The sequence below is a fragment of the Pieris brassicae genome, chromosome 10 (assembly GCF_905147105.1).
Source record: "Pieris brassicae chromosome 10, ilPieBrab1.1, whole genome shotgun sequence".
NCBI classification, from domain to species: domain Eukaryota; kingdom Metazoa; phylum Arthropoda; class Insecta; order Lepidoptera; family Pieridae; genus Pieris; species Pieris brassicae.
The window spans coordinates 1,244,659-1,268,643 of record NC_059674.1 but is presented as its reverse complement, the minus strand read 5'-3'; the positions used below and the strand labels follow the sequence as shown (position 1 = coordinate 1,268,643).

The 23,985-nt window shown below is 32.6% G+C and overlaps 3 protein-coding genes across 3 annotated transcripts in view; 1 reads left to right on the top strand and 2 right to left on the bottom strand.

Annotated features, from left to right (window-relative positions):
- LOC123715268 (serine/threonine-protein phosphatase rdgC) overlaps positions 1 to 11,061 on the bottom strand; it is a 117,966-nt gene extending 106,905 nt beyond the window's left edge. Inside the window, exon 1 of the mRNA XM_045670218.1 lies at positions 10,943 to 11,061. The gene's annotated coding sequence lies outside the window, so the exon portion shown is untranslated. The remainder of the gene's footprint in view (positions 1 to 10,942) is intronic.
- Positions 11,062 to 13,567: 2,506 nt separating this feature from the next.
- LOC123715058 (CCR4-NOT transcription complex subunit 7) lies at positions 13,568 to 21,175 on the top strand. Its single transcript, XM_045669873.1, has 8 exons — positions 13,568 to 13,809; positions 13,890 to 14,000; positions 14,188 to 14,297; positions 14,810 to 14,923; positions 15,488 to 15,606; positions 17,471 to 17,628; positions 19,204 to 19,344; positions 19,820 to 21,175. Exons 2-8 carry the CDS (start codon positions 13,890 to 13,892, stop codon positions 19,934 to 19,936), a joined length of 870 nt encoding a protein of 289 aa, XP_045525829.1. The 5' UTR covers positions 13,568 to 13,809; the 3' UTR covers positions 19,937 to 21,175.
- A 25-nt stretch (positions 21,176 to 21,200) lies between these two features.
- Positions 21,201 to 23,703, bottom strand: LOC123715057 (FAST kinase domain-containing protein 5, mitochondrial). Its single transcript, XM_045669872.1, has 3 exons — positions 21,892 to 23,703; positions 21,522 to 21,736; positions 21,201 to 21,341 (listed from the first exon to the last, which is right to left on the bottom strand). Exons 1-3 carry the CDS (start codon positions 23,528 to 23,530, stop codon positions 21,252 to 21,254), a joined length of 1,944 nt encoding a protein of 647 aa, XP_045525828.1. The 5' UTR covers positions 23,531 to 23,703; the 3' UTR covers positions 21,201 to 21,251.
- Between the last annotated feature and the right edge of the window lie 282 nt (positions 23,704 to 23,985).

Genomic DNA, 23,985 nt, shown 5'->3' with positions numbered 1-23,985 from the left:
TGTTGAATATCGTTTAGATTTTTTTCTTGTTATCCTAATATCCTAATATAGTATTGTCTTTTGTTAACATAGCTTTTACACATTAAGAAAACACTTTTTAAACGGATTGAAGCTATATATTATTAGGCACCGTGACCAGGTACGCTGTTAAAGCACGCGAAACGTCGAACATTAAATTGTCGAAAAACGAAATTATAATTATAATATATAGCTTCAATCCGTTTCAAAAGTGTTTTCTTAATCCTAGCTTCCTTCAGTACCCTTCACAGGTAAAGGCCTCATCCAGCTATTTCCAAATATCTTCTTCCTTCGCTTCCTACTACTGCTTCTATTTCTTCTCCTTCTTTTATTTGGACCCTTCCATATAGCTGTCTTTAAAGTCCACTTTCTAGCATGTGCATTTTTCAACTTATGAATGTACAAATAGGTCAAAGCTCAGATTATACGACATTTTCGTGCGTAGCGTTGGTGAATCGAATCGAAGGTATAACCAGTATTTTAGATTTAATTTATATTCAGGGCCAAATCATTTATTTGGCAATCAGACCAATTAAAAAGTCACTTTTGAAAGTCAAACGTTTTTTTAAAGTTATACTTCTTTTGGCGCATTAGGGTAAAATGATGAGAGTAAATTTTTACGATACGCCCGCACGACGTCACAAAAAACCGACACCCTGAACTTATCAAAAAAATGTGTGCGAGTACTAGTGTACTCACTATTAACCTCATATGGTAATTTAGGTATTTATTTATTAAAGTACACCACATCTATATATATATAAAGGAATTGCTGTTCGTTAGTCTCACTAAAACTCGAGAATGGCTGAACGGATTTATCTTATCTTAGTCTTGAAATGTTCGTGGAGGTCTAGGGAAGGTTTAAAAGGCGAGAAAAATCTAATAATTTCCGGTAAAACCCCAAAAACAGCCCTTTTCTGTATCCCATACAAACGTTGTCTAGAGTCAATTTGAACTTTCTTGCTATTGAATAAAGTTCATATTAAATTACAAGCACTCACTGTTGTCTAAGCAATGTAAAAATCAACAAAATTGACAATATCGAGAACCCGACCAAATTGAATAGTCAAAAATTGTATAAGCTATAGATCATTAGTACTGATTTTTATTTTGGTTAGCTTCGCGATATTATTTATTTTATTTTAGTTTCGGCATGCGACGTTTTCACGTCATAACATCTGTCAAACAAATCGCGTTAAAAAAGGGTTTCATTTTTGAATTATTAATTTAATATACCTATCTGTGCATAATTATTTAAATACATACCTACTAATAGGAAAATATCCTAGTCGGGGTTATTTAGTGGATCACAGAAGAGTGGCCAAAGTTCGTGGAAGCGAAGATACTTTGACACCCGAGCTGAACCTCACACATCACCCTATCATCAGGGTGACGGTTCTTATAGGTATCTTATTGGTAGGAACAAAAAACTGCCACATTTTAAATCTTTTTGACAGAACGAAGTCTGTCGGGTCCGCTAGTCATATATATAATGCATTTCTTACGGTATATGTTAGGTATCTAGTTTAAAATCCATGACAATTATGTTAGTATTTATTTTACCAAAAATAAAAATGTGCTAAAAATATTACAGATTTCTGTTTTAGATGTATCTGTTTTGTGATTGTTTGTCAATCAAAAAGGCTTCTATCAGCCTCCTGTGTCTGACACACACCGACCTTTTGAGTCTAAGGCTACCCGGTCTCCTCAAGATGTTTTCCACCACCTTTTCTTCGAATATTAAATGCGCACATAGAAAGAAAGTCCATTGGTGCACAGCCGGAGATCGAACCTACGACTCCAGGGATGAGAGTCGTACGCTGAAGCCACTAGGCTAACGCTGCTCTTAAGCAGTTGGCGCTTCACAACGCTTTTTTTTAAATTGATCAGCCCATATTTGTTCTAAGTTTTCAATATATCCTTAATAAATAAATTAAGACCTTAATAACATTAATCTTACATAGTAGACAAGAATCACCTAAGAACATAAATCTCTTTGTTTACGACACCGTAATTTGTTTGCGAAACACGACAAACGTCAGACAGTGTATACCTAGTTTTCTGTGACACATCTCAGCAGGAGTAAAGTGAAAGTGTACCACAAAGAACGATTCGGTATCTGATTCATAAGTTTATACTAAAATAATAAGTTCTGAGTAGATCGTTTCTATATAACCAAGAAGAAAGGCACACAATTGTCAGTCGTAAAAATATAGTAAAAATTGTATGCAATTGGGAACAATAAGGGAGGTAAGACTGATAACCTACTGATGTTGCCTTATAATAATTCCTAAATTATAAAACTGAGGGTGTCATTATTATATAATTAACAAAAAGGTAAAAATAAAAAAGCGTCAAAGATAATCCGAGCTAAACAAAACAGTGACGATCAAGAATGTAATGATGCGTCAAGCCCAAATATTTTGGATCACCCTCATCAAAATTAATTATACTAAAATTTCGAACTGAAAGGATGGTTCATATCCTGATAAATCGAAGGAAGTAGAACTTAACAATATTGTTTCCGCAAGTAATGATAATAGCCTTTCAATTCAGATACTTTTACATTAAAACATGTTTCTTTTCATCTTCTTTAAGGTATCTGTCTGCCCCTTTTTTGACAATGGCCTCTGCACTGTAACACTCTCTGTCATGTACCACCTGTTGTTTATTTAATTTTGTCTATTCACCTTGTAAGTTGTCTCCCTCTTTTTCGTTTGTTTTAACTAGTTTAGTACGTTTTGCTCCATTTTCTGTTACCCAATTATGACATATTTAAATAAACCTCTTCATCTGTTATAAACGAGACAATCTCATGTAAATAATGTAATATTTTTATTATAGGATTTGGGGCAGATGCATAAGACCATTGTTACACCCTCAGTCAAATTGGTTTAAACACATCAATGGATTGACGGTTTTACATGAGATCTAGGATTCGAAGGATGAGCGTCAAATGAATCCGCATTTTCACATCGCATATCGCGTTTATATTCGCAAAATCAGGTCAACTTGGAATTTTCATTCGAATAAACTAGACATTCCGTTGTTCTTTAAAAAAAAATTAAAGAAATTTCACATATCCGCCTTCTATAAAGCCTTAAATGTTTAGTAGTTACATTAAATAATTTGAGTCTAGTGTCTAAACTGTGAACTCAATTTCCTCACCTAAAATCGACATGTGTCACAGAAGATTAATAACTTTGATACTAGCTAAAAATCCAAAGAATATATACAATCTACTAGCTACTGGATTATTTTTATCGATATAAGAATAAATAGTTCCAGAATATTTAACAAAGTTTCACATTGGAGCGAAGAAAAGTTAATGATTGCATTCCATTCACGGCCTCGGTCGGCCGAAGTTTCAGAATATTTGAGGTCTGATTTAATGATCCATTTAGTATACAATTCATAACTATATTAAAAATATATTAGTAGACTAATAACCTTTTTAGATTTTGGCCTCAGATTTCTGAATCAGTTCCGTAAACATTTGTAATAGGTAAGTAGGTAATCAGGCTGACACACGATGTTTTCCATCACCGTGCGAGCGAGTCTTCCATAAAGTTTGGTATTAATAAAAAAAATGTGTGCGTGTACTAGTGTACACACGAAAGAAGTGAAACTTCTATATGACCTTATTTTTCGAAAATTGATCTACTATAACTTTACAGAAATTGGTTAAACTAAGTTAAATTAGATAAACTTTAACAAATGGCTTTTATTATCATAGACATGAATACAAATTATACAATTATTTCATTTTACCGCATTACTACTAAGATTATAACATTTATTTTGATACATTAATATTAATAGAATTATTACTATCATTACTATCGTTATTATATATCTTTGTTATGGCTTCGAATCAACCGTGATAGGGACAAGAAAAAGATGGCGCGTAACCGAAAAATGTGACGGTAATTTTTTTTCCAACCCCCAATAAAGAAGTTTCACTTCAAAAACCAAAATAACATTCTCCAAATTTTAAAGTCAAATTCCGTTAAGGGCCAAGGTATCACGAGTTATTAAACAATTCGTTCACGCGGTTCGACAATCAGATTTTCCAAATGATTTGGCAACTCTCTGTGGACTAATTTTAAATTGTAATCTACCTGAGTCAACGCTCTTTCAGCTAACACTCAAAATAAATGAAGATCGATGACACGTTTAATAATAATGCGTTACAACTCTTTATGGGTGTAACTGTATAACAATTGAACTACAAAATTTAATGTCCAATACATACGAAATTTCTCAATAACCTTACGATGTCTATATTTTTCTTCTGCGCGTATTTGTTATAAGCCCTAAGGCTGTGAGCTATCTGCGCTGTGGTGCAGTCATGTGGAGTGGCTTTCCATTGGAAGTATCTACTCATCTACTGCCTAGAGCTACTGCCGGTCTTCTAGCTCTAGAACATGGTGACGTTTTAGTCGTCTCACATACTGTTCTATGGCGAGTTGGCGATAAATTTCGTTCGGGTGACAGATTAACAGCTCTCTTTGTATTTGCCAGTCCCCAGATTGATAGTTCTCATTCTAAGGTGTTCGTGAACTTCGTCGTGGGTTATGTACAATCGTACGATCTTTTTATGTTGTCGCTGGAGTACATTTATGGTGGGATGTGATATTTAATTAAACTACACAATTATGAGTTTACAAAAAAAATCTTAATATTTCATTGAGAGGTATATCATCATTGACGAGCGATCTGAATTGTAATTGCTAAATACCTATCTATCTGATGATTATTAAATGATAAAAATAAAGAAATAAATGGTGCTACAACAGCAGATTTCAGCTGTTCATGATCATTACTCAATCTAATAAGCAAGTAGGTGATCAGCCTCCTGTGCCTGACACACGCCGTTAACTTTTGGGTCTAAGGCAAGCCGGTTTTCTCACGATGTTTTCCTACACCGTTCGAGCGAATGTTAAATGCGAACATCGTGCAGTGTTGCACAGCCGGGGATCGAACCTACGACGTCAGCTATGAGAGTCTCACGCTTTTGCCACTAGGCCAACACTGATTATTAAATTCTATTAATAAATCAATAAAATAAGTAAGCAATATATATAATGAAATTAATATTAAAACACCGTAATTTGAACTGAACTACAATATAAAATATATTTTAATTAAATAAATTCTAAATAAATCATTTCCGTTCCTATAAATATATGATAATTATCACTGATACGAATAATAGTTTCGCCACAGATTGAAGCAAAACCAAAAGTTCTATTCTCAAAAAACAAAAAAAAAACACTTTCAGACAACAACCACAGATAATCGCAAAATGACACCATATTAAAGACGCGATTACAGATAAAAAATCATACTAACAATAGAACAATCCGTAGTATCGGCTTCGATGACGAAAATTTTTAATCACATTAAAAATGCATTTAATGAAACGGAACGCTCATTGCTCACGTAGCAATTCTGGCACTGTTTCAATAATTTTCACTTTCACGAACTATAACTGTTTATTTGTGTCCATCGATTGTGGTGTTAGTTAATTTAAACCGAATAGACCACTTGACACAAAACTATGTTCAACAACATTATTCTAGTTTGTTTAATAAGTTGTTGACTACCCTTACTTATTTATTAATTAAAACTTAGTTCAAAATACAAACGAAGTAACATAAATTATTAAAGATGTAACGGGCTAAAATCTCTTCCCGGCAAGGAAAACAACATTACAAGTAACACTAAAACATACAGTTACCGAACTAAATCTAAAATAATATAATCTAAAAAGTAAATCGTTTTCTGTGGCGGCGTCCATGCGTCGGGGTTTCTCTCTCCCTAAAATATGGCGAGGGGGCCGATGGCTGGCCATGCTTCATACTCGTGAACGGGTGCTACATATGGTGACTGGTCGTATTTGAATTCGTGTATGCGGTGATATTTGTTATTTCGACTATGTATTTGCGTGCTGTTCCCACGAGAAGTGCGTAGTCTTATTTCACAATGCCTGCTGCTGATAGAGGACAAATCGTTGTTTTTTTAATTAATAATTAGTATAATAAGTATTCATTACATAAGATGTCTTGTGGAACATGCTGTAATAGTTGCAGCTCCTTACAAACGTTGTGTAAAACCACTTGGCGATTTAAAAAGATTTGCGGAGAGTTTATTGCCAGTTCTTCTCTTCCGTTCTACGCCCTTGATTTGAGAACTGGCAGTAAATGTAAAATTAGAAGCTTTTGATATACAAATATGCTTTTTCTGCAAAAACAAATTAAATAACTTTAATTAAACCATTACAATAATTGAACTCAATTAATGACAGTTAAATCGGCCCGATATGAGCTGTCAATGTCTGTTGTCAGCTTCCTTTTATAACGCTGTAGCGTCAGAGGGATGCAGGTATTGCTTATGCTTAAAGGGGGTGTATGTAACTTGTAGGTTTGTGTAACAGCTTATATATATTGTTAATGTTTGCGAGGATGCCATATGCTTCATACCATAAGCTTCAAAATTATTCGCATTAATAAAGATTATGTCATTTCAATTGTGTAAAATATTTAAAATTGATTTTAATATAAAGGAAGTTGGTGTGGTGGAAACACAAACTGTACACAGTTTTTCTGTCCACCAGGACGTCGAACATATTTAAATCATTAACATATATACTAAGGCCACTGACATATATACTATAACATTTTTTTTCCTTTCTTGGCCTGCACGCTTTGTGCGTCAGCCATGCAAAAAAGTTAGGAAGTGTGTTATTAGATTTATTTGGAAATTAGATCGGAATTTTGAAAAGGATCAGATAATACTATAACATAACCATCAAACCATTAAAATTACACGAAAACGTCATAAACCAATTGAAACATTGACGCTCCATAGATAGCCGATGCAAAAAACTGTTCTTGTCGAAAATTCTAATTCGAATACAGAATGAGTTCTTATTAGGGAATGCAATCCCGATCTCGCGGGATCTCGATCTCGCGAGATCCCGTGTAATTTTTCGGGATCAATCCCGAAGCATAATATGACGAGATCCCGTTCGAGATTGACGGGATTGGGCTGCAATGGTCAGCGATTCTACACACATCCGCTCGGGACGCTTCACGCGACATTGCACGTTGCATAGGGTACATTGCAATGGACATTAGATGCCGGTTAGCAGATAGCACTCTTGATACACTTTAGAAGATACTCTTTTTTTAGAAGTTACTTTCAAAATCACCAATTTTAATCTCCTTGAGCTATACCTACTTTTGTTTTGATTATGTTCATGTAATTAAAAATGTTAGTTGTTTAATTAGTAATATTAAAGGATAAAGGTTTTCTTTCAAATAATATTTTATTTACATATATACACTATCACAAACATGCAGTTTTCATCGTATTCAGTCATGTGAAATATTTTTTTAAACTATACGAGATCCCGAAAATTTAATATTTTTTTAAATTTTTTAAATTTAAATGTAATAGTGTTTCTTGTTTTATTAGTAAGAAGTGTAGCTGTGATGACCTTATTAAATTTGGAATAATGTAGTCTAATGTTTTTTTCCCATATAAATTATTGTAATTCGGTATAAAAATTAGTTTTTTTTATTTTCTACGTGTTGAATAGTGATAGTGAGTTTTAATTGTTTTGAGGTAATTTTCTGTGAAGTAGTTTTCATATAATAATATTACAAACAGTACAAAAACTAAATTGTCTTCTTTAACTTTAATACGAATTAATTATTTACAAATTGGACGTTCCGAGTGTTTTTCTAAAATTCCCCGATTTCATGCGTGTGTTAAAATCAATTGACTTAAATTAATATAGATTACCTATACTTTTGACAATTGACAAGTGACATCCATAGCGTATAGAATACTGGATTAAAAACTTAAATCTAACTCACATGCATTTGTATTAGTAACCATATCTTTATCAAAATAGCTCGCCCGTTTGCTAAGTAATGTGTTAGGGGGACGTTTCTATGGTAATTTGTGTGCAGTTACTGCTATTACTACCTATAATAAAATTTACATAATGACGCGGAGATTATAAGATTGTGAATATGTCGTAATGAAGACATTAAAAACATCATAGCCTGGATGATGTCTGTATCACTAGTATACATATACTGTTAGCTATATATACTGTTCGTGTGTATGTCATGTTTTTGTATGCATGGGTACAAATCAGCTTGGTAGATGACGCTGCAGTCGGTACTTTCATACTTTGTTTAATATGCTAATCGCCTGAAATATGATGCAGGACAACGTCTGTCGAGTACGCTAGTTTCATATATATTTAAGCGAATAAAATTAACATTAAATCTACATAATTATACAATTACAGTATGCACAGTTTAGGATTATAAATTCATATTATTAGAGGTATTTAGATAGAATGAAACGCAAAATAAAATTAAAAATTTAATTTAAAAGTAAACAAATTTTATCAGAACAAATACTCTTTTCAACAACAACAACTGCTAGAAATAATGTTATAAATTCTTGTTTAGGAGTTTATTTAAAATATAATCAGTGGATTTACCAGGCTGGAACCTAGTGCGTCCTTTTTGGCACGAAAAATTTAAGAAGCAAATTCTTTTCTTTAGAAATCAAAAAGATTTCTGCGTAACGGTTTTCTGATGTTTTACAGAAGTCTGCAACAAATTTTGCCGATGACTTTTTCTTCTCACTTGTACATTTGGTATAGCAAACTTCCATATTCTACAGTAAAACAACTAGTTTGCTGCTCACCAACCAGCAATCGACCCCTGCACCCTCAGCTCACTCTATGAATGGGAGCGAAATAGTAAAAATGTATTAACCTCTTCCCCCTCTTAACCCCTCTTATACCTATTCCCTCTATCAACCCTTACATGTCAGTCCTACTACTGGTTGAAGGCTGCGAACTGGATGATTTGTGTACGATAAAGAATCAAATACAATAGCATTAATTTACGTGCAATTTTAACGAAATTGTTAGATCGTAAAAATAGTCTTTCACATGACAATTGTAGAGGCAAGGGCGGCAAAACAGTCACAGCTTCTTGATAATTTGTAAAACCAGCACTGTATTTTAAGTACCACACTAGAATCACACATCGAATAAAATTTTCCTCTTTAAATAATGCGGAAGTAGATTTCTGGGAGCAGAGCAGACTTGCGGAATTATTTAATGATTGATTACATTACAAATTATTTCCCGCAAGAGGTCGTATTAAACTCAATCGGTTTATTAAGTCGATTAAAACGGCTTAACCTCTCTTATACTTTTATAAATATATTTATGATTTGTATATCACGTTGGTGGATTGAATATGAATGTTAAGTGATACCATAGACACTCTACCATAGAGCTCAAGTGTGATGCCAGTCTTGCAGGACTAAAAAAACTAAAAAAAACGCTCAGTTGTGGACGTGACCAAAAGATTAAAAATAAAAGTCCAGCTGAGAGAGACTAGTTTCGTAATTGAATAACAAATAACATTCATAACGTTGTTCAACGATTAGTACGATACACAAACGATTGGGCACAGGCGCCCCTTGTAATTTATTGCCGACACATTTCTCGCCCTGAGCGACGAAACTATTCATCAATTAACTCCCGATCAATTCATTAAGAAAACAAGAGAAGTAGAAAACATAACAGTTATTGATGAGTTGATGAACTTCTCATTGATAATTTAAAAGCAGGACACTTAATCTTTAATCGTGAGGAATGAAGGAGAAGAGTTTAGGAGTGGATTCAACCTCTCCATCCTGAGTAAACTGTCCGTCGTCGATCGTTGGTATTTTTAAGACCTTTTCCAAGCTCTCAATGTTGCATCATCACAGCACCAATTAAGCATTATGGTTGGAGTATGTGCCTATGAGTGGATATCGGAGTAGAGGAAAATCAAAGAACAGGGATCCGACTGTGAGAATGACATGAACTTTCCCGATCAAAGGCAAGGCAAGGTAAGATAACACTTACTGGCGAAAGGTCAAGGCTAAGAAAAGGTATACTTATCGAGTTTTACCTCACGAGATTTTAAATCCTAGATCGCTTATGCTAAACATTTTGATGTTTAAAAATGTGTTGTTTGAGTTAAAGCCTCTGTTCGATAAGTTGGAATTTATCTGAATTTAATAAATAAATCATTTCGGTATGGCCTTTAATTCAATTATTAAGATTAGCGCACGTGCATGACAGACTAAGTCATATTGAAATATTATTCTATTTCAACAATATTATATCGTATTGTCTGTGCGTAAAGGATAAATATTCTCTTCTATTAACAATAGTCTTCTATTATATATGTATCTTATCGAGCCTTTAAGATCCACTTTTACTACTAATTTCAGTTCTATGGTACCCAATAATATGGTAATTAATACAATTTTACAATTATTTGTCCAATTGGCCAGCTTTGTCCAATTTGGCGTGAAATGACACAATCGTACAATTTAAAATTCAAATTACAAACAATATATTTTGTTTTGCTATGCGTAAATAATATTATATTCTACGTTTATAAATTAGCTTATTATTCTATAATCTATATTCTCTATTTAAATAAATAGAAAGACTAATAATAGAGAAACAATACTGGCCAGATGTAAAATATCTCAATACCGTATCCAATTAAAAACGCAATTGACAATAGAGTAGTATTTATGAATATTATTTGCGGCAATTTTTCAACATATACACAAAAACAATATTGCCATTGGTCTACGCAAGTACATATAAATAAAATTTCTATGACGGATATAGACACGAATTTATTACGTTATTTACATAACTCGACGTTCCGGGTGCAATAGAGAATCTAATATTAATGAAAAGATATTAAAATGTAAATATCTGTATTTCACCACTGCATTCTTTTAATTTAAAATACCAAAAATATTTTGTTAATGATATTTCGTCTATATATTTTTTGACATAAACAATACTTACGTTAACGTAACTGAAGACAAACAGTAACTAAAAAAACTCACTTCAAACGTAATACTAACTTTAGAATATTCCGAATCAGAGCGATACATATAAACGCCACTAACAAGTATGACGTCCCGCGAACGACTGCCGTCTCTGTGGTTGAAACTGAAATTCATGTAGCTTCGGACCACAGTAGCGCAGTATATTTGTACAAAATCGTCAACAGTTTAAATATGGAGCTTTTTAATTTTCTTTTTAATATAGAACCTTTTCAATGTTTTATATACCTCGCTTTGATAAATTGACAAACGCTATGAAAAATTCTGCAACAAACGTCGAAATGATTTACGTAGTTATTTTTGTCACGGGAGGCCAAATAACCACGCACTTTAAATACAATGCTAACCGCTGCGCGTAGGCACTTGCAACGCCGGGGTGCTTGCGTGTGAGTTGCCCACTTTTAAGAGAATGATATGCTCTTTTCTTGTAGGCTTCTTAGTCGTTTTGAACGAAAATATATAAGTATAAATAATATCGTCCGGAAATTGGTCACTTCTAAATGTCGCCTTAAATGTTTCATATCATTTTTATTTCAATAGGACCGCTGTATACATTTATATTTATGCATTCGTTACATGAAGAATAATTTATGTTAGTGTAGCTTGCTCTTCGCCTTGTTTTTTTATTTATGTATTTCAAAATTTTGGTGGGCAGTGTTGGCCTAGTGGCTTCAGCGTGTGACTGTCATCCCTGAGGTCGTAGTTTCGATCCCCGGCTGTGCACCAATGGATTTCATTTCTATCTGCGAAACCGGCTTGCGTTAGACCCCAAAAGTCAACGGCGTGCGTCAGGCACAGAAGGCTGATCCTACTTGCCTATTCGATTTACGAATGATAATGAAACAGAACAAGTCCAAAACCTAAAAAGGTTGTAGCGCCATTGATTTATTTATTATTTTTATTTTATAATTCTACAGCTTACAAATTATATATTAAAACAACCAATTATACTTAAAGGCAGTGAAGAAGTAAATGAGTGAAGGCTTAAATATTGGTCGTTGTATATATATCCGGGCAGCGCGATACAAATCTGAGAATTTGCATAGTTACTGCTGACGTGAGGATTGCTTATCACGATATGTTACAATTTATCAACATTCATTGCTATGCGGAGTGCATTGGGGCTACTTTTTCACTGGCCGGACATGTGTCGACGAGTACGTGGAGTCTCGGACTGGGGTAGAGTAAACCTAGTCCAATTTAACCACAAGAAGATGCAAGTTTGCACAGTTTTCGTTAAAAAAAACACCATTTGTTGTGTCTCCTGTAGTACTCCTCTTTTCGAGGATACTCTTTTTAAAGCCACAGCTTAGTATATTTGGCTTTGATATACCGAATGACGTTCAGTTTCGCGGTTATTTGTAGGGAAATGCTAAATTAACCACCGAAAAGCTTGGTCTGCTCAGCAAGACAAGACGATATTTCACTCCGGGCCAACGCCTGCAACTGTATAAAGCGCAACTTCGGCCCCACGTGGAGTACTGTTCCCACCTCTAGGCAGCGGTTCCCGCCTTTCACTTGGCCGTATTAACGAAGAGCGGTTCGAATTGTCGACGACCAATGAAACTCCGAGCGGCTTGATCCTTTGGCGTTGCGTAGAGATGCATCTTCTACCACTTTTATCATAGAGAGTGTTCACGGGAGTTATTTGGATTAATACCTGCAGCTGAGTTTCATCATCGGACGTCGAGGCAGAATACGAAATTCCACTCGTATCACCTCGACGTCCGCCGTTCCACAACTGAGCGTTTTTCAGGGCAGTTTTTGCCGCGCACTACCACTATGTGGAACCAGCTGCCCACTGAAGTATTTCCGAACCAAAAGGCTAACCAATAAAAAATAGACTTAGGGTCCTTCAAAAAAAGAGCGAACCAATTATTAAAAGGCAGGCAACGCACCCACGAGCCTTCTGGCATTGAGAGTGTTCTTAGGCCGCGGTATCACTTAACATCAGATGAGCCTGCCCGTTTGGCCCCCATTCTATAAAAAAGGAACGTGAAACAAGCATTGTGAGGATAATACAAACAATTAACAAAGAAACTTTATCGATTAAACTTTATCTTATACTTTAATTATATTAAAGACACTGTACACCAGGTCATTCTTACGTGGGTAGTTCCTATCATTAATATGTCAAATGGCAGGGACTAGCTGCCCACGACACAGGGATTTCTAGTGTGGAGGGTTTGTGCACATTCTCTTTTAATGAAACATCATTTTTAATACGTGTATATGTCTTTTTTTCTCTTCTGTTTTTTCTATCTACGACAGAGAACTGGTGACCAGTTATCACAGTATCTTAGACTCTATTGATGAGATTTGTGAATACAGATATTAGAGATATTTTTTTATTTTATGCTGGCGTAGTAGCTTCATCGTGCAAATCATTCCAGATGTCGTAGTATCGAATCTTCTGGTGAAAATGTTGGTTCGTTCTAAGTTCTGGTTTTGAATCTTGTTTATTCTTCACGAACTTTCCAAAAGTTACTCAGTCAAATGTTAAAGATATTGTTCATCTGTGGTAAGCACTGACTTTTTACTTATGTCGTTAGTCGTAATCTAACACTGTCTTTTTAATAATGTCAACGTGACATGTGTGTACCTGTGTAGTCTGTTTTAATGTTTTGGCTTCTTAGTATTAATTATTGTTTTCGCAACTTCTTTATTAAAATTAGAAGTGTTTAGTGTTTCTCAATAATACGCATTTCAAATTAAATATAAATGTTCCATAGCCTTTACACAACACTCTTGTGATTCTTAAAAACCGTTGACGAAATCAAACAAAAAAAAGTCTCTATTCAGCAAGAAAAGGACAAATTCTTGAAGGCTAGTAGTACTAATTAAATAACTATCTATGTAGCCATCAACAAGTTTGAAAACACTTACTAATAAAAAAATCATTTTAGATGCCTGCAGCTAGCTTTGGTTCACTTTCGCAACTACCAGGAGCGGAGAACTGCGGTATTAAAGATGTATGGAACCACAATTTACATGAGGAGTTTCAAATAATACGACAAGTAAGGTTATTTATAACAGTATGCAAAAGCACAAAATCAGTATTAGGAAATGCATGATAAATGTTTGGTTTAGATATATAACAAAATCAGTGTTTATAGAATGTAAATCTAAACTAAAGAAATTTATATTATAATTACTAACTTGTATTGAAAATATAATATATTAAAGTATATATTATCCTTACAGATTGTTCAAAAATATCACTGGGTTGCTATGGACACAGAGTTTCCAGGGGTTGTGGCCAGACCTATTGGGGAATTTCGATCAACTGCAGATTACCAGTATCAGTTATTAAGGTGAATGTTAAATAGTGTTAAAAACAAATGGCATAGTAACCACGTTTATGAATAATTTAGTACCTTGTTCTTTATCATAGTAAAACTTCTAAGTAATTTTCTTATCACAATGGTAAAAAATTTACCATAGGCTGACTCAACAGTGTTACTTTACGTATATATAATAAAGCATTATTTTACTGGCTGTGACCCAATATTTATTAATAAAATATTGCTTTAAGTAATACAGTCAAAACCGTGTAAGGTGACATTGTTAAGAAAACATTCTGGTTATATTGACCAAAATAAAAGGTCCTGGCTGAATTCTATTGTATTAGGTACTTAGTAACAACATTTTTACAACTAAATATGAGTAGTCCCCTTAATGTTGTTAGAACAGATTTTGACTGTTGTATTACTGCAATAATAGTTTTAATCCTCGTCTCATTTACCCTCAACTTACTACTAATAAGGTATGTTATGTAAAATATTGCACACACCTCGTAATAACTATACACTGAATTTATTTTTAGATGTAATGTTGATTTGCTGAGAATTATCCAACTTGGCCTAACATTCATGGATGAAAATGGAAAAACTCCTCCTGGTTACACAACATGGCAATTTAATTTTAAGTTCAACCTACAGTAAGTACTATTTTTGTATTATATAAATAATACATATTATCAACCTAATATATTTAAGTAATTTATAGCAAACTTAATGCCAAATTATGTCACTCACACTGTTATCAAATGATTCGCCTCAGTTTCTATTTAAGATGTGCATACCTGCATATTTATTTATCTATTTTGGAAATAAATTATTAGATTTAAGTTTTGTATAATCTATGGATCTCTTAGTAACCTACTTAACTTATTAAATGTGTTTTATCAGTCTCAGTATCTCCAAGGTTTGATATAAAATCTACCTCGAAAAAATGTGCTAGAACCACTGTCATTACTTTATGTTATATATACATGGTATCTCAAAATTATAAAGCATTGTTTATTTTGTGTTTATATGTCCACCTTTGAAAGTCTGTTAGATGTTAATTTGTTATCTGTTTTAAACACAATAAAACCACTTACTTACACGCACATTCTCCCAAAGAAAATCACTCTTAATAGGAGGATTCATGCTTTACACTTTGATTAACACTGTATTAAAGCTTAATATGTATGAATAATATGATGGTATATAATTTTCAGGGAGGACATGTATGCTCAAGATTCGATTGATTTGCTCCAAAATTCAGGTCTTCAGTTTAGAAAACATGAAGAAGATGGAATCGAGCCATTAGAGTTTGCTGAACTACTTATGACATCAGGTAATCTTAGAATTTATGATGTGAGCATCATGTGTAGAAATTTTTTTTTTCTGCTAATAAATTTGTTTGTATGTTACCTATAACTAGTCTGACCATAAATCTTTTCTTTCTTTCAACTTTTTAATTATTTTGAATTCGGAACATGTATATTATTTTAAAAACTTCTTTCGATTTTGCGCCATTTTACATATTTTTTTCGTGTTCATTATTACAACACTACAATAAAGAATGGCATGTTAAAGAAAATAGTATTGCGGTTATCGCCTTGGCCAAAGTGGTCGGTTGTATTCCAGACACATCAAAAGCGCGGTATCAGCCGTATGTTCGTATCTCGATACAACAATACTTCGTCTGTCGAATACCATAAAAGAATAGGGCGGCCACGTGCTGTTAGAACTACAAAGGCTGGTGAAGCCAGACTTCGTCGAAACCCCATTAGGAAGCAAAATATATCGCTTGAAATGAAGATTTCCCGCTAGGACTCTGTCGCGTATTATAAAACAAGACCTGAAGTTCGGTCCTTATGGTTGATATACAGGACATGCCCCAAATCAGCTGTACATAAGAGAGTGGAAAAGGCACAAAAATATCCTTATTACCGATTAAAAAAAAATTACGATTGAAGAGCACTACAATAAGCAAAATGATAAATTCATTAGTACTGTGATGAGTTTTAAAGAAGTTGCTCTAGTAGTCGGAAAGGTACAACGTGGTATCATCCTGTGTCAGTGATGGTTTGGTGGGGTGTATCTTATCAAGGATATCTACATTTTTGTAAAAATACCAAAAAGACAGACCTCTACCCTTGACACTTAAATTATGATCAGGTTTAAAAAATCTTAAGAGCACGCATTGGCAAAATTTCCCTTGGAATAGTGCGTAAATATATATTCGTAGCCAAACTAAAGGCCTAAGGTGGCCATTTCGATAAAAATATTTTTTTGCTAACACTGTATAACTTTTACATTAACTAATTTTAAAAAAAATGACTTTGTTTTGTAACATAACTTATGGCTGGACTAGGTATGTATTGGTTTCTGTTTAACAACCTTTGGAACTGTAGGAATGCTAGTAATTAAATTAAAAAGGCTTGTATAAATATAAAACGCAATTAGAATTTTTAACAATGCATAAAAGTTTTCAAATATTTATTAAAGATATTTTTTGTAATTAACTAATTTTAAATAAAAAGTATTCATTGTTTCATGGGGGAATTTGCTGAGCCATACTTGTAACTCTAATGTGTTTCTACCAATTCGTTGCCTTAAATCTTATATGGTGTCAGAGGGGCAGCCAGCGACAAAGTCATTAACTAAATTAATAATAGTTTTTAATAATTTAATAAAAAATTAATTATAGTTATTAAGAATAGTTTCTAATGCACACTCTAGCATCCATCCATGCCATAATTTGTCACCAATACATACTCTTTCTGTTTATAACTAAATCTGTATTATCTGTGCCCTTAGGTAACTTTCTCATATTTTTCTTGGAAATTGTGTTTATATCATTAAGATACAGATTAAATTGACTGAATGAAATTAAAATGATTTATTTTTATGAAATAAGAGATTTATATCATATTGCATCTTCATTATTGCCTCCTTGAAATATTTGTCCGATCAAATAATAACTACCAACAGGACCAATCTGTTGGTAGTTATTTTTTAGCCAAATATTACTTACAAAATTTCTAAAGAATAAAAAACATACTTTTATTATGTAATCTCATATAAAAAAATATTAAACTTAAATACATTTAATTCTCTTGTTAAAAGAATAATAGAAATAAGAAATATTATAATTTGTTATAAAACATTTTGAAGGTAGTTTAATATTCATTGTGTAAAATCTCCTTGTAAAGGTCTTGTGCTAATGGATAACATCAAATGGCTCAGTTTTCATTCTGGATATGATTTTGGATACTTGCTGAAGTTACTCACAGATCAAAACCTGCCGCAGGACGAAAATGACTTTTTTGAAAGTCTAAGGCTATATTTTCCAACTGTCTATGATGTCAAAGTGAGTATTATTATGAACCTTTGTTACTTTTACCTGTTTGTATTTTTATGTATATTTGAGTGTTCTGAAGGAAATATCTTTTAGCAGTAAAACCATTGTGTCATTTCCATGTTATGTCTTCATTTATATCATTTTATTTTATTCTGCTTTCTGTTATTGTTATGTAAATAAAATGTTATTATTATTACTTTGTGACTATTTATTGTACATGCCTCAAAATATTGTAATAAATATAGTCAATGTCATTTATTCATACAGGTAACACAATGTACTTATGAACGTCAAAAAAAAACATAATAAATGCTTCTAATTTTACATTTACTGCCAGTTCTTAAATCAAGGTCGTAGAACGGAAGACAAGAACTGGCAATAAACATTATATATATATATATGTCGCAGTAAAGTAGTTAATTAAAAATCTATATTCAATCAACTCGCTAAAATGTCAGACAAGTGAGTGAACGAAACGTTTAACGAGTTTCCTAAACGTTCCTAGGCAACAAGACTACTAACCTAACCTAACCATTTACAATAAAGCAAAACACGGAATTTCCAAACTGTCAATTCTTCACGATTACACCGAAATAACAATAACAAATGAAATAATCATGGCGGAATCTTATTTTACCACCTTGTTTTACATTTAGTATTGTCTTTTTTTAACATAGCTTTTACACATGGACAGAACACCGTGAGCAGGCACGCTGTAAAGCACGCGAAACGTCGGAAAATTTTTAAATTATGTAAAATAATTATAAGTTTATAATAATACATATCTTCTATCCGGTTAAAAAGTGTTTTCTTTTATTGTTTTACATTGTTAATCAACACGCCGGCTTTCGTACCGACAGATAGTTAAACGTTTTCGACGCTGCTTTATTTAAATCGAAATGCTAGCGACTTGATTGAATATCGATCTTCAATTAACTGTCTAGAGATTTAATTAACTCTCTGATTTAACTACTTTACTGCGACATAAATATACATGCATTCCGGTAGGACTACTAATTAGTTAAATCTCATACACATTATTTTATATATTATATAACCAGTTATGTGAGTAAATCAATGACTCGTTACTAAGACGAGTAATTCTAGATACTCTTACGTTACTTAACTTGTTGTTTGTGTCAGAGGCAATGTGTGGACCTAGACTAAGAATTTTCCAATAACTATTTTATTATGTAAGATAGTCTATCGAGACAACTTCACGGGGAATTTCAGAAACAAGACTTAAAATCATAATCCAATACTTTTAAAGGAGGTCATACTTGCTAAGTCTTGTTTATGAATCTTATCCATAGATCGTAAGAGAATAGTGTTTACATATTGTAAATTAAGAAAACACTTTTTAAACGAATTGCAGCTATGTATTATTATTATAAACTTATAATTATTTACATAAATTTAAAATTTTCTGACGTTTCGCGTGCTTTACAGCGTGCATGGTCACCGTGACCGTGAGTTTATAATAATAATACATAGCTTCAATCCGTTTAAAAAGTGTTTTCTTAATGTGTAAAAGCCATGTCAACAAAAGACAATACTATGTACAACTAAGTAAATTATTTTCAGTACTTGATGAAATTGTGCAAAAACTTGAAAGGAGGTTTACAAGAAGTAGCCGATCAGCTGGAGTTACGAAGGGTTGGGCCGCAGCATCAGGCAGGATCTGACTCGCATTTAACTGGAATGGCTTTTTTCAAGATAAAGGAAGTAAGTAAAAAAATCTATCTAATATTGGGAAAGTTTATTGCGAACTATTATATTATTTTTTTATAATGATGCAACGCAGTTAATATAAAGGTGTAAAAATTGTGTGTCTTAAAACTTCTAGCTAATAATTGCCGCTTTTATATTGCCAAGCGCCCAAAGTATTATTGATTGCTTTATAGTTTACCGACGTACCGTTAGTTACAATACAAACAATGTTTTTAGGTCAGAAAATCCGTAATGGGACTGCTAATGTAAAACAAACACAAAACCGTGCGTTTGATTGTGATTGGACGGAACTAATATGACATATCGTGGGGTCATTTTGATCGATTGTAATGTCAACGGCATCCCTAGTTGTCACCCGACATAATGCGTCATGTCAGTTAAAATGACTTTGATTGCGTCATTTGCTTTACATTATCACTCCCGACTTTTATTAAAAATATAATATGAATATTTCCCTTCATTGTTTTAGATATTCTTTGATGACAACATTGAGAGTTCCAGTGGTCATTTATATGGCTTAGGAGCTCCGTTTTCAGTTAATTCCAACAACTTCCAAGATAACGGTGAGAACGGAAACTCCTCTTGATCCGGAGATTCTGTTATAACGAATGTAACACCGCAACCCAATGTGTTCCATCTTACAGAGTAACAAAAGATATGGGTATGCGTAATTGGGCTAACTCACTTGATTGAACTGTATCGGCATTGTTGGACGGAGTCACGTAATCGAGATTCAGAATAAGAATCAAAGTCGACTTATTGACGCTAAGTACATCAAACGTATGAATTCTAATACGTTTTTTATATACATCATACTAAGCGCTACGTATTATCTTTAAGACATGCTTCAATTCGGTTCAGTTTAGATTTTTGAAAATTGTGTTTAAAAATGTAACTTTTATACCTGGAGCCAGAGTCTAAAGTTACTCAGCGGTAGTGACCCACGTAACGTCAAATTAATTTGTTGAAAGTGGAAACGACCTAAAGAATTTTTATATTTTTTTTTTAATAATATTAACCATCCCTCAGTATCTATGGCTTTGAGGATTAATCACATTCATACGTCAACTGTCATCTGTCAACAATGATTTAGCTCATTGCGCGGCGCAGTACGCTGAGTGAGTTAGCGTAAGAGTTACCCATATACAAGAAAAATCATGTATATAAATAAACTTAAATAAATTGACGGAAAACAACAATATAATAGTGTGATTATAACTTTGGTTTTAGCGCTCATGTAAGTTTCAGACATGTTTGTATTTCACGTGTAAAGAATTTGTGTTAAGTAATAATTTTTATTAAGCTTTACATGCTGTATTTTATATTCATTGTATATTATTGAAAAATATAAGTTGGATGTATAATATGAATTTTAAAAGATCCAATAAAATGTGTAATAAGTTTTCAAAATATCATCATTTTAAAAATTAATATGTACAAAATATAAGATAAAGATTTGTTTAGTATAGTTTTCATTAACCACTCGTATAAGGAAACATAAGGGAGTATTAAATAATAGGCAAAAATTTATGTTTTTTATAGTCTACTGGTAAACTGTCACTTTTCACAGATAACAAACATTTATAATATTTTATTTTACAACTAATTTTTAACACATATAAGTCACTTTTGCACAAGCCATTGCATGGTGAAAACTACGAATACGACATTAAAATCTTTTTCTCATAGGACAATGTAGTGATGAGTTGACTGCAAATGCATTTTGGCCCTCACTCATCTCGCTGGCCTATTACAATTCTATCTATCATCTAAATATCAAATCTATGTCAAATAAATACTTCAATGGGCAGGTGGTTCCACATAATGTAGGTGAAAATATCCTTAGTTGTGAAACAAACATCAAGATTTAATTATTAACACTGGCAACTATTTGCTTGTTGTTACCTAGATTTAGCTTCAGCAATGATATTATTTATATATTCTTGTTTGTCTTCAAAAGTGTTAAGTTTTGAATAAATATTCCAGATCACCTGAAAAATAAATAATTTTTAATAAACCCTTTGTGGCATAGTTCTGAAGCACATAAAAAAGTATAGGCCATAGCTTTATTTCTCCGTGAGGCTGACCACCTACTCATTACATTTTTTGAGTTGTTTCAGTGTTTGTAAGTCACATTTATAGATATTTTATTAAAAAGATTTTTTACTTACTGGTGCAGATTTGTATCCCATAGCGTTAAGCTCCCTAATTTTAGATAATAAATGACCACATGGCTCATCAGAGTTATGAAGCAATACATTTCGTCCAGCTATAACTAACACTATCCATATATTGCTATCATTAGGAGCGGGATGAAGTTTGCCAAATTTAAACACATCTTTAACTTCAACAGGACTGTCATTTTGAGAATCACAGATTATTATATCTGTAAAAGGATTTTTATTAGAATTTGTCAGTCAATTTATTTAAGATATAATTGTATATATTATTAATTATTATAATAAGATATTATTTTTGAAAGGAATATGATGCATGAAAAAGAAAAATTGATTTATGCCTTCTAGAAAAAAAAAATAGTACCTCCTCTTTGATGATGGGGTAGAATATGTTGTCCAGTAACATACTCTGGTCCCCCTCTGGTAGTTTCTACAACCTTTCTTAAATCTAAAAACATTTTTTCAGTAACATTATACTGTTTATGAAAATTTATATCTGGAATATAATCAGTATATCTTTTAGCTAATGTTACAGCTTCTTTTTCTGTGACAGCTTCCAAACACTTTTCTTTGTGAAATATTTTTACCAAGTTATGTATAGTTAATATTTCTCGACCATATGATAGACAGTATTTTCCATAGGTTTTTTCTAGAAATTCTTTATTTAATACTTTTTCCATAAGGTCAATAGGATAATATCCCAATAGGCCTAGATATGCTACACAACATGCAAATGATCGACCATGAGTTTTTATCTCAGTTTCTCGGTCTGGTTTTCTTAATTCTTCAATCACACTTTCTATAAAATTTTCCTTGGTATCAGGGATCATATTAAGAGTTCCAAAGGTAAGCACCAACCGTTCCATATCTTTTATACGTGTTCCTGACATGTTTGATAAAACAGTTTTAGCAATGTTAAAAAGACAGCCTTCATGTTTTGTTAGAGTACTGCTTGCAAGCAAGGCTATGTGAACATTACACATAATTGAGAGACGTGGAACTTGAGACTGCAACGTGTCCAGAAATATGCATATTTTATTGTCAATAGGAAATTTTCGAGAGAACCGAATGACCTTAAGTAAAGCAGCAAGTGTCACTTCGTTAATAGTACTTTCATTTTCACAAATTCTATCAATAATGTTTGATACTAAAGACATGCTTCTAACTGGCACTTTACTCTTAAAGAAACCCATAGACACTATGGCTAACTCATCTATACTCATTTCATCAAAATGTTTTTCTACTGCAAGTTCCATACCATGCATATCATGAGGTGAAAACCTCATCGCAGCTATAAAGAAAAATGTTTGTACTAGTTGTGACTTATTCAATTTACTTGCTCTGTATGTTAATTTTTGAATACCTTTATAACAAAAATCAGATGCTTTAGTTGCACTTAACTTATAAAACAATGCACAGAAAGAGAGTATTTCATCATACGACCAATCTTTAAATCTATTTATACAGGCATCGTCTAAAGCTGCCCATATTTCCACATAATTTCTTGTTCTTATTGACACTGTCTCAGGAAATTCAGATAGAGTAAAAAAATGTGATTTTAATTCTTCAGTTGTGCTTTTTTTAATATTATCTGTTAAAGAATCAATATAATTGTCAAATATTGCATTAGAGATACATATATTATTTTTTGAGCAGTACAAGGCAATTAAAGGAAATACTCTAAATATTTCTGAAGTAGACTCCTTAGACCAATCTTTACTTATCAAGTTATCAAAATCATCATTTGGTTTTAACATAGTGTTCAATGCTAAAACGTTTTTAAGTTGGGTAGCATATCCAAATTTTTCCATAATCTCATAAGCATATTTATTTTCCCTTTCCATGAACATTTTAACAAAGTATTTGGAGCTTGTATTAAAGTTTTTTCTGTAAATGTTGGAAGTAAAAGGCAAAGGTTGATGCAGAGAGAATTTTATAAGTGTAGAATGCTTAGAGCACTTTTGTAAAACATAATATTTTATTAAATTCCTGTAAAAGGTCATGATAAAACTATGTTGACCCTTATTATGTTAGAAGAAATTCTCAATTATCAAAGCAATATGATATATTTACATTTATCAATGATTTAAATTTTAATATTAAAAATACAATACGTGAATTACACTTCTCAATGCAAATTTTTAACACAAAATTATAACCTAAACAGTTAAGTCTGATCACAGATTATAATAACCACAAACGTCGCGGACTTAACGAAACGAATTAAAAAATCTAATGATCAGAAATGTCAAATTCTGACACTGAAGGTAACTTTAAATTTTGTCGCCAAAAAATATAAATCTCAGGATCGGGAGTCTAGCGCTTAAACATTTCTCATTTGGACAATTTTGACATGGATGCTATTCGCAACAAAATTAATGAATTTTATATTGTTAGAAAACATGTTCCAAAATTAAGAACACTTTTGCTGGAATTAAGTGAAAACATAGGATTTACT

Bases quoted from the DNA above. Each gene is read 5' to 3' on its own strand.
- LOC123715058 (XM_045669873.1), top strand. From the start codon at position 13,890: ATGCCTGCAGCTAGCTTTGGTTCACTTTCGCAACTACCAGGAGCGGAG. The intron at 14,298-14,809 runs GTGAATGTTAAA...ATTTATTTTTAG, and splicing joins TACCAGTATCAGTTATTAAG to ATGTAATGTTGATTTGCTGA. The intron at 19,345-19,819 runs GTAAGTAAAAAA...TCATTGTTTTAG, and splicing joins CTTTTTTCAAGATAAAGGAA to ATATTCTTTGATGACAACAT.
- LOC123715057 (XM_045669872.1), bottom strand. From the start codon at position 23,530: ATGACCTTTTACAGGAATTTAATAAAATATTATGTTTTACAAAAGTGC. The intron at 21,737-21,891 runs GTACTATTTTTT...ATCCTTTTACAG, and splicing joins ACCCCATCATCAAAGAGGAG to ATATAATAATCTGTGATTCT. The intron at 21,342-21,521 runs GTAAGTAAAAAA...TTTATTTTTCAG, and splicing joins TGGGATACAAATCTGCACCA to GTGATCTGGAATATTTATTC.